General features: G+C 42.6%; 1 protein-coding gene across 4 annotated transcripts in view; it reads right to left on the reverse strand.

Moving 5' to 3' along the window:
• MAPK9 (mitogen-activated protein kinase 9) overlaps window positions 1-7,264 on the reverse strand; it is a 43,484-nt gene extending 36,220 nt beyond the window's left edge. The window contains exons 1-2 of one of the 4 annotated variants that reach the window (XM_019535177.1): window positions 7,129-7,264; window positions 1,775-1,950 (exon numbers count right to left, since the gene is read on the reverse strand). In XM_019535177.1, coding sequence (XP_019390722.1) covers window positions 1,775-1,896 — 122 coding nt within the window. In that variant the 5' untranslated portion in view covers window positions 1,897-1,950; window positions 7,129-7,264. Of the gene's footprint in view, window positions 1-1,774; window positions 1,951-5,692; window positions 5,943-7,128 lie in introns of those variants that run through there. The other 3 variants (XM_019535175.1, XM_019535176.1, XM_019535178.1) reach the window with 3 other exon arrangements.
• Between the last annotated feature and the right edge of the window lie 3,587 nt (window positions 7,265-10,851).

A 10,851-nucleotide genomic window follows, 5' to 3' on the forward strand; every position in this document is an offset into this window, starting at 1 on the left:
ATAAGTTTCACAACTAGACTGGATTTTGATACGCTATGAAAGGTCTTTCTAAAATTAACATCGTAGTTATCATTATTATTAAAATGTTTAAAACATTAGAAAAAGAGTAAAATTGTTTCATGGGAGCTGCTATCTTCCCATAAGTTTGAGACTGACATGTGTTCTCTCTTGAAAATTATAAATGTTGATTTTGGCAAATTTTTGTTTCACTGTAATTTTAGTTTCTTTAATTTGTAGATAGTATTTAGAGGTTTCAGAAGATGCTGAAATACGGTACACTTCTAATTTATAATCAGCTGCTCCTTAAATCAAGTATACTCAGAACAAACCATTAAGTCAGATCATTCTTTGTCTCTCCCTACAGCTTGACCTCATCACTGACTTGACCTTGAGGAAGCAGTCTGGTTTGAAACAGCAGGGAAGTGGAGCAGATCAAAAATGCACCATTTCTAGAAGGAGGAGGGGAATCATTGCCATCTGAAATTCCCACATGCCATCTGGTACTAATATAAAAGGAATCAAAATCAGAACTGTATTGTCAGAAAGAGTTATAATAATATACCAAAGCTTTCCTAAACACTAATATCTAGTGACTTCATACACCCTGCATTTAACATGCTATTTTCAAGGAAAAAGAGGGATTTTTCCTCTAATTTCTCTGACTTACAGCCTATCAACAGCTGGGCAATGGCCTATTTCATGAAATAACTAGAGTGATATCCACAGCAGTTGAAAAATTGAAAATACAAGATAATAAATAAATTTGTTCTGTGTGTGTATGAGGGGATGAAAAAATTTAAAAATATTTTTATATAACATTTGATGTGAGAACCTGCCATTTTTTAAGGAACTATGTTACAAGAAGGTCAAAGACATGGGCAGATCAAGTATAAGAAACTGTCTTTTCTCAGAGGAGAGAACTGTAACATAGTTTAATTACATATTAAAAAACACTCCTCACTTCAATTTGAATTGTAAAAGCACAAAAATGCAGGTAGGATTTGAAGTATTACAGCCTTAAGACCATCTATAAAGTCAGGGCTAGAGTTCTTAGAGATGCCTCCAGGTACCAAGCAAGCTTTGCTCAAAAAGAAGGGGTTGAAAGGTAACCTGGGTGGAGCAGATAGTGGCAGCCTATTAAACATTTGAAGTTTTACCTTTAGCTGGCCCAAAGCTGTGGAGTTGTACAAGAGACTAAGGTTCAAGATCAGACTAATGATTCTCATGTCCTGGGCCACTGGAGGCTGGACACAAAGTTGAGGTAACACAGCAAGGCAGACAGCCAGCCCAACCCCTCACATAGCATCCCTTTCTAATTTACCCATGGAGTGACAGTGACACCGATTTGCCTCATCCTGCCAGAGAGGAGCCAGGCACTGCACTGATGGCTCCTAGAAATGAACAGGAGTGATCAGGAATAAAGGGGAGAAGAAAACAGGGAACCATGTTGAAGGGACAAGTAAAACCCAGAATCTCTCTCCCCATCATAACCTTACACTGTAACTTCTTACATTCCATATGAGGTTATGAACTAGAAATTAAAACCAAATGGTAATGAGAAGGAAATCTGCTGCCCATTTAACTTATGGAAATATCTAAAAATTTAGTTTGGTTTCCTAAAAATCACAATTCCATATTAGGCATGACAACAAACAGGTATCGGAGAACCTATTTGGTTCACAATCCTGTAGCAAGAGATAAAAGCATTACAGTTAAGTGCTATTAGTGCAGTTCTTTAAGCGGTTTATGTTTAAACAAAGCGTGTATTACTCACCAAACAATGCCCTGAGCCCCAGATCCTATGGGCTTCAATTGCTGGTAACGTTTTAGTACAGTGAATGTTGAGTCTGCGACTTGAACACTGTAAAATTGACTATCACATTTATTCTCACTCATGATGCAGTGTCATGTAGTTTTTTTCCCCCAAGGACCTGGTACAGTTTTCAAGATCTTTAAACACAAAGAGATATTGAACAATTAGCTAAACAAGTAATTCTAAACAAAAGCGTTAAAACCTTTTCAATACATTCTGTGCATCAGTATTTTCCAATACACGTTGTATTAAATTATTTTAATCTGCAGATTTTTTGCACTATTTTAGCTTATTGCTAGGTAGAGATAGACAAACTGGCAAATATAAATGGACTGTTCATTACATGGAACTGAGATTCAACCAGTGACCTTTAAAGGGGAGAATATAAAACCTAAAGCTATGGCTATTATGCTATTCTATGTTGTATGTGAGTACACTACTTCCTGTAGTATTTGGTAAACATTCACATTTGCATGCGTCTTTCAAAAGCCAGCAACACAGATGAGGAAGTCAACAGCAGAATGAAAGACAAGAAAAGCTGAACGGGTGGCAAGTTGGAAAGCAGTAAGAAAAGACAAAACAGGGAGAAATGGAAATGAGACAAAACAAGAGCTGAAACTGCACTTGGTGCGTGTGAAATGTGTGTAGAAGGAAAGAGTCCTCAGCAAAGGAACTCAAGATGATCAAAGCAACAACAGAATGTTTAATTTTGCTGAATGCTGGATAGAAGTGAAATTGAAGGAGAAGGTAGCAGTAATCCAGCCAAAATAGAAGCCTGGCATGAACATGGGTTTTGGCAATATGACAAAGAGGAGCCAGGGGACTTCAGAAACATTAGAGAGAGGAGCTGTAAGGTCTGGCACTAGCCTGGATATGACGGAAGAAGAAAAAAAGAAGTAACTCCAAAACTCCCAAGACTGAATGAGGTGGAGGATAGTTATATTGCCAAGTGATTGAGAAACGGTGTGGTAAGGGAGAGTGTGGGAAACAGTTTGGGAGGAAAGTTTCATTTGCAGTTAAGAGGCAGCTGAAATTCATGAAGAGTTACTAATGCAAAGAAATTTGAGTCTGGACAAAGAGAGAAAAGGCAAATTAAAACAATGGTCATCAAATATTTTATAGCAGTGGTTGGCAGGCTTTTTAGGCTGAGAGGTGGGGTGGCCCAGTTTGGGTCAGAGGTGGGCAGCCAGGTGCTTGGACTCAGCTGCCACTGCCACTTTTCCCATATGGCAACAAGGGGAAAGCCTCCCCACACCCAGGTGCTTTTGCCTGCAGCAGCAGGGGAAATCAACTGCTGCTGAAGCCCCACATCTGTGGGCGACATCAAATGGCTCTGTGGGCCATATCTGTCCCTAAGCCATAGGCTGCCCGCCTGTTTTACAATACGGACCAACCACAGATTAAGGAAGTACTGTCTTGACCACCCTCAACTATCCAACTTCCATTGCTCAGCTATGCAACAGCTATGTAGCAACTAAAGCATCTCGTAAATGGAAAAAAATAGCTGGAAAATATTCAGTGTACTTCTGATACCTTTTAGTGTGATTTAGCAGATGCAAATGAAGAGTGTTTACGCCGCAGAACCAATTAGATCTTAGTAGAAACCAACAAGCTTTTTGTATGCCACTGATAAGGCATGGACTACAGTTTGTGAACCAGTAGATTTGGGTATCTTTATCATGCAGGTACTAAGAGACTCTGAGTAAAATCCTTATCTCATTGAAAGTCAACATAAATTTGCCTTTGACTTCAAGGAGTCCTGGATTTCCTCCTCAAGAGAACAGATATACTGGCATTTTCAAGATCCCCAACTCTCTTAAATTCCTCTCCTTCAAAATATAAAACTTAAAACTTTACTATGTTATTAACATATATAGAATATACAGAATGTACAGTGTGGCTGAGTTAATGCTTCTAGAATCACAACAGACAACTATAACAAGCAGATCTTTGACATGAAATTTGGAGAAAAAACAAATAAAGAAAGGAAAAAGCAAACAAGAAAAAAGAAACCCAAAATCAAAGCCCACTGTTGAATTCTTCGATTGGTTTCTTTTGCTGTTGATCAATATAAAAAGGCCTTATTTCTTGCAAGACCTATGACTACAGCTACCTGACAGTCCAATATGAAGCTTAATTATGGTTAATGTTCTATGAAAAAAAAAAAATCGCATTATGTGAAAATCATAAATATTTGGGTTTTCTTTAAAAAAGACCTGACTTCTCATACTCCTTTTACCCTTCCCTTGGCAAAATAACCACCCCCCCCCACACACACGTGTCATAGTTCTATAATGTTGACCATGGAAAGAAAAAGCCTTAAAACTTAAGATGAAATGATAACTGTCCTTTTTCTTATTATTCTCTTTGACCAGTAACATGAGTGCAAAAGGAAGAAGCTAAGCTACAAACCCCTGCCTACCCCAGCCCATATACTGGGGTATGAAAGTCTCCTTTTTCTCCAGCCACTATGCTCCAAAGGGCCAGAGGAAAGACAAGGTTTTAAACTATACCCACTCCACTCCAAATCTTCATTATTTTACTTAAAAGGTAAAAGAGTTAACAACACAGGACTGCAGGTCTGGTTTCCCATGCAAATGCTGACAGCTCAAATCTCCGTGGCCTTTGAGATATGTAAAGAAACTGACCTAAGCACCTGCTTGGCAAGATGAGCCAGGGTAAAGAAAGGGTTACCGAGCAAAGTAAAGATCACAGCTGCATGTCCTAACTACAGCAACTGTCTGAGTAACAGGAATGGGACAGCTGTGCTATTTTATGCAATTCCCCAATGCAGGACATGAAAACTATGTTTGGGAAGGGAAGGAAGTGAAAAGTCTACAGCCTCCTTTGCCCTTGTCTTCATAAGGGAGACACAGTGTTGCTAACACTCGTGAAGAAAATGGCAGCTTAGCATTTTCACATAAGTAAACAGCTCAAGTTAGAGACTAAAATCACCAGCCGGGTAATGTGACTTTTTCACATGGGTGAAAAAACATAAGCTTCCTTCCTTGGGAAGGATTTTACCTTGAGTTGAGGATATATTTTTTGTATTAAGGACAAGACTTAAAAAAAAAAAAAAGGGAAGTAGGAGGCTATCTGAGCTAGCAGTGCTCTCATTCTAACTGAGTTTGATTGCACAAAACCATACTAAAATTATTGTCATATGGAAACCAGGATAAAGACTCTTTGGGCTAAATCCACACAGGGATTTAGGTGTTGTAACATATAGCACCTTAATAGAGACTACTGCAGCAGGGTGCGGGGCCCAGGGCAAATTAGCCAGTGCAGGGCCCAGATGCTGGAGAGCGGCCGGACATGAAGCCAGTCCGGCTCTGTGGGGCCCCCCCAAAGTTTGGGGCCTGGGGTAGTCACCCCGATTCACACCCCTGCTAATTCACAGCCCTGAGTTATGGCAAGGTTCCCCATACAATATATAGGGAAAGACAGAGACCTAAAATAAATTCATAGAAACAAGCAAGCTGTGTGCAATGGAAAGGACAGGACCAGGCAGAACCTAAGCCAAGGGTAGTTAAGCACCTATCTCCATGCAAGATTCTCGGTTGGGAACTGTCTCACTGAGTTAGCTGTCTGTACCAGGTCAGCCCTTTCTTATGAAAAATACAAAAGACCTTCCACTCCTAAATAGGACAATCACCTGAGAGATGTGAGCTGTTTTCAAATTCTATTCTGCCAATACAATGCCAGTTCTCTCAAATTCAAGGACCCTAACCCTAACCACAAGGTTATCTGATATTCTTGAGTGAGACTCCACCAGTATCTCCTAATGAAGTTAGGAGAATATGAAGTCCCTCACAGAGCCCAGGTCTCCCACATGTCTCATGACTGCTCCTAACCACTGTGCTATGAAGCTGTATTTACTTTTTCTCTCCTTGGCCAAATAAATGTTTAATTCATTATGCAAAGCAGAACAGCTGTGAAAAGAGAATCTTCAAATATTTACAGTTAGAGCCTCCTCCTGGAGGAAAGCAGAGGTCTAGATCTGGCTTCACGCTGGGCAGAACAAGGATTCAAACAAGGTATCTGGTTCTCATAGGAATACTGGACGCAACTGGACAAATGAGCAAGAAGACCTGACCAACAGGTAAGCTCTGAGCTTGTCTAATGGTTCAGGCCCTGCAGGAATAAAAAAAAAAAAAAAAAAAATCAGTGGGGAAATCACCTAGTTCCTCTTTGTGCAGGGGTACCAAGCTGCTTAGCAACAAGAAGACACTTTTGTGCTTGTCTACTACACTTGTGCTAGACACTTTAGCCACTTGCATGGTTAGAAAAATTTTTTGCAAATGCTGATGGTGCCTGCATATCAACTTACATGCTCAAGTTCCTTTGTGGATCTATCCTCCTTTGAACGCCTGACTTTGGGAAACTGGCCTTTGTTTTGACTATGGTCCACGAAAGCCAAGGTATATCAATCAAAAACCTGACTATAGTATCACATACGCCACAATATGAACATAATGTTTCACATCACTAGATAAAAAGGAGCCCTCCGGAATTTAGAAATAAACCTTCAATTTCAGAAAAAGGTTTTCAGCACCTAGTATCATGATTTTACTTCATCTAAAAAGGACCAACACACAAACAGAAAACAGGCATCCGTCCTCCGAAGGGTGGACACCAGCAACAACCCCTTTACAATGGGAATGCAACACACCTTCATAAATTAAAAAAGCTGCAGGATCATAATTTTGACCCAGCAGCCTTGTGTTAGTAAATTAAAAACAGGCACAAGATCAGATGATCCCATTTGAAAGCCATTTTGTTTGACAGAGATGTACGTTACATGGAAGATGCCGAACTTTAGCCAATTTTGGATGTAAAGCTCCATTGCTGAACAAAGAAAGATTTCTACACCTCCCTGTCTTTCCATCACCCGACACCCCCAGGGAAGGATCCATGCTTGATCTGCGCATCGAAAAGCAACTCCCACCCCCAGGAACGGACTCCCACCTTCAACTTCCTCCATGCAAAATGAAGTTTCTTTCCTACCTATGGGGACTTTGTACCATCTTGAATTTTCCCCGAGCCCGAGGAAGCTTGCAGAAAAAGACTGTTTGTTTTTTTGGGGGTTTTTTGGCTATTGCTTAGGCGGTCAAATGAAAGGTGTCATCTCTGAACCATGAGCTGCAGAGTTTCGCATTTCTTTTTGTTTTTACAAGCGCCGGTGACAATCACAGGAGGACTTTTATGGACTGCATGGCAAAGACGGACAACAAAACGCCATGAGCTCGCGAGCACGTGACGGCGTACACGCGTGACCCGTAACGGCAGGGTTGAAGCAGTGCTTCCTTACTAACCAGATGGGATCCCTGTAGATCTTCAAGTCACATCGGCTTACTTCGGAGACAAGCGGGCTACTGCGGTTTGGGAAGCGCTGCCCACGCTGCTCGGGACAAGGCGCTTCGACGCAGGCGACGGCGACGATGCAGGGGAAGGACGTGAGGGTGAAGCCCCAGGTTGAGATTCCGGCTAAGAAGGAAAACGAGCAAACCTGCTAAGTTTATCAAGGCAAGGATGATGTCCCCGAGATGAGACGTGGGACCCGTCCCCGATCCCTCCACCTGCAGCCCGGCAGGCGCAGAGGGACCCTTCTGTCGGCCCCTCGGGCAAGCCGAGCGCCTGTCCCCTCCGCGGCACGGACCGGGAAGGACAGGCTCCCGGGTCCCCATCGCCCAGGCGGGGAAACCAGCCTGCCGCAGCATCCTCCGCGAGCCCCAGGCACGGGCGCCGGCGTCCGCCCCGAGGCCCCTGCCAGTCTGAAGCGGCGAGGGCGGCTCCCCAACCCCTTGGGCCGCAGAGCGAAGTGCCCCGCGGGGGGCTGCAGGCCGCGACCGGGAAGGGGCGGCGGGCGGCGGCGACCCCGCGGCTGAGGGAAACTTTGCACCAGGCCCCGCCCCGCGGCCTCCCCGCTCCACGCCTCACCGTGCGGTGGCCTGGCCAGGCCGGGCGGGCGGCGCACGGGTGCCCGCTCCGCGCCTCCGGCTCGCAGGGCCGCCCCAGCCACAATGGCTCCCCTGCCCCTCGCAGGCAGCGCCAGGCCGGAGCCGCTGACGGGCGCGCGCGCCGTCTAATCGCCGTGCGGCGCCGGGCGCACTCGGCCAATCCGGCTGGAGGCGGGACCGCCTCAAGACACTATATAAGGGAGGGGACTGCAGTGGAGACAGGGCGGCTCCGGGTCGGGCTGGGCCTGAGCGACTCGAGCTGGTGATGTCAGCGCCCACGTCAAACTCTCCGCATCTTGGTGACGTTATCCACGTCAAACTGCCCCCAGCTTGGTGATGTCACCACACAGTAAGTGCACACCAAATGGTGGGTTATTTACATGGCAAATCACCGTTGACAGCTGAGGTGATGTCATCCCCCCATCCAACTGCCAGGGTGAGGTGAGGCAGCTCACTCCAAAACACCCGGGTGACGTCACCCTCCTCCATTAACTGGGTCACGTCAGTGCCTCTTGCCCCGGGGCTCCTGGCCCACCATGGCAAGGAGCAAATGCTGGACGGGAGAGCGAACGGGGTCTCACCGGGGTGTTTCTCCCCTCTTCCGCTCCCACTTGCAGGTCTCCAGCATTTCAGACCCAGGAAGCGCCAGTTCAGAGGCTGGAACCCCAAGTCCCATTTTTATTTGCAAAACGTAATCTTTGTTTGTAGCTTGAAGGAATGAATGAGCCATGAAAGCTTTGAAGGAAATATTTGAGCCCCCACAGCTATTCCTTCTTCCATCCAGAAAATCTCAGTAACATGTCATCTATGCATTTCTTCCTTTTTCCTATACTTTAAAAACTTCTATTTTTGCTTGTAGCCCATTTCAAAAAGAACTGAACCTATTCTTTAAACCCAAGTAGGGCACTGTTTCCCATTTATTTATTCTGTCCTTACTTAGGATTTCCTATTTATTCTCTCCTTTAAGATTTCCTCGTGTATTTATTCTATCCTTACTTGAATTTAATAAGTTATAAATTAAAAAAACAAAACTAAACTGCTTCCATTACTTTACAGTCTAGTCTTAGTACCGCATTTCATTAAAAGGCAAGAAAAGGAGTAGCTCCAAAGAAACAGCCCTCTCCAGGACTAGCCAATAACACCTCAGCTTTAGATAGGGATGCATATCATATTTTACTGTGGTTTTTTACCTTTCAAAGCTGCCTTTAAAAGAAAGTGAACCACCTTAAAAGGAGCTATTAGAAACTACTCTAGTACAAAAAGCTACTGCAGCACTTAAAGCCATTAAATTGTAAGTATTCAAACATCTCAATTTAAAAGCCAACCTGCAGGGGAATATATTGTATTTATATAAAGAAAAAAAATGTTTTCTACTCAAGAACTTGTGTGAACCATTAAGTCACCTACAAAAGCAAGAATGATGGTAATTTGTGTTTTAACACGACAAACCATTAGAGCAGTTCACTTATAAGCCTCAAAGGGACAGGGTATTACAATAGACTTCTTGGTGCTACTCCACAAATACATTCACGTAACGTACACATGAAGTACAATTTTTTTGCAGATAAATATATCCATAGTCTGGTTTTTTTCATTTATTTTACTGAAGTTCAGTCTTTTGTATTGAAGTCCCTCACTTTTCTTTAAGCAATGAGCAAATTTAACAAAAGTTGATGCACTGTAAGTCATTAGTGTGTGCACTGCCTTCTTCCCCCCTTTTGAATATAGGAGGAAGAATTTGGAAGAAAAGGGGGGGAAAAAAAGTCACACCACCTTTCTGGTCTTGGCTTCTGAAGTTTTTGATTAAACCACTTAAAATTATTAGCAATGCTCAGTAAGATTAAAGTTGCAATTTCACATTGATCATCATTGCTTTGGGGAAGGAGATGATCAGCAGTTACTGGGCAAAAAGTCTCTGCAATTCAGTACATATGATACTTGTCCAGCTCCATTAGTTAGAAGTTTTTTGTAGCATACAAAACAGGTCACTGTTAGAGAAGAGACACTTTGTGCTCTTCAGGATGTCCAGCGAGAAACAAATCCTCTTTTAGACCCTTCCCAGCAAGAGAAGCTGGAAGTTCTAAATCCTGCTCATCAGCATGAGCGTAACCAGGAGACAAATACTTTTAAAAGGGTTTGAACCTACCATCTCCGGTGAGGTTTTGCTTGGCACAGAAAGCATAGAAGTGTTATTATGGCCACAAATAATAAGAGGTGAAATACAAAATGTACCTTCCTGTTTAAAAATTGTGCGAAATGTCTTTTTAAACTCAGCCAACTCAAAGGAAGACAGAATATACAGAGTTAATAGTTCAACTACATCTATAAATTCAGTCTGTGCGGGAGATACTACTGCACCCAAAAGATGTAGCTTTTAGATTGATAAGTAGTACAGAAAAAGGTTATAAAGATGCCAAGTTTTTGTACAGAACAGGTATTATGGTTACATTAATCATGTGTATACATTAATAAGGAATAAGTTCAGATTGGGGTCGCCTTTGTACCAAGTACACAAATTTTAAGACAGTACTTGCCCCAGAGAGTTTTACAGCTTACTAGGTGGCAGAGGAAAGATAGTAGGAAGAATAGGCCCATCTGTAATGTCCCCATTTAGGACATACAGAGATTTTTTTGACCAATGTCACCAGCAGCACACCTGAGATTTGGAATCATATTTTGAAACTTAACCAGATGCCTTAAGTGCCTTAAGCGCAAGACTATTCCTCCATTTCCAAAACAGTACTTCATGAAGTGCTTTCATTTTTTGTATGATACAAAACCCATCAGTGAAGAAAAAACTCTGCATGTGGAGTCAGATGCAACTGTACTCAAGAAGAGGAAGGAGCTGGTAAAAGAGTACACATAAGAAGAGTTTACATGATCCATTTTCTTTAATTGCATAGTAAATTGATTGTACAATCTCCAACAGAAGTATAGTGATCCACTTGAAAATACCATTTCCTTATTTTGTTATACTTTACATGTCAAATGAATCAAAACTGGGACTATGTATGTGGTAAAAAAATTTAATGAGTTAATAATGTTGGTTGGTTAAATAAAGCTGAAGTTTGAAATCTA

This window comes from Crocodylus porosus, unplaced genomic scaffold, assembly GCF_001723895.1.
Source record: "Crocodylus porosus isolate Cpor-Errol unplaced genomic scaffold, CroPor_comp1, whole genome shotgun sequence".
NCBI classification, from domain to species: Eukaryota; Metazoa; Chordata; order Crocodylia; family Crocodylidae; genus Crocodylus; species Crocodylus porosus.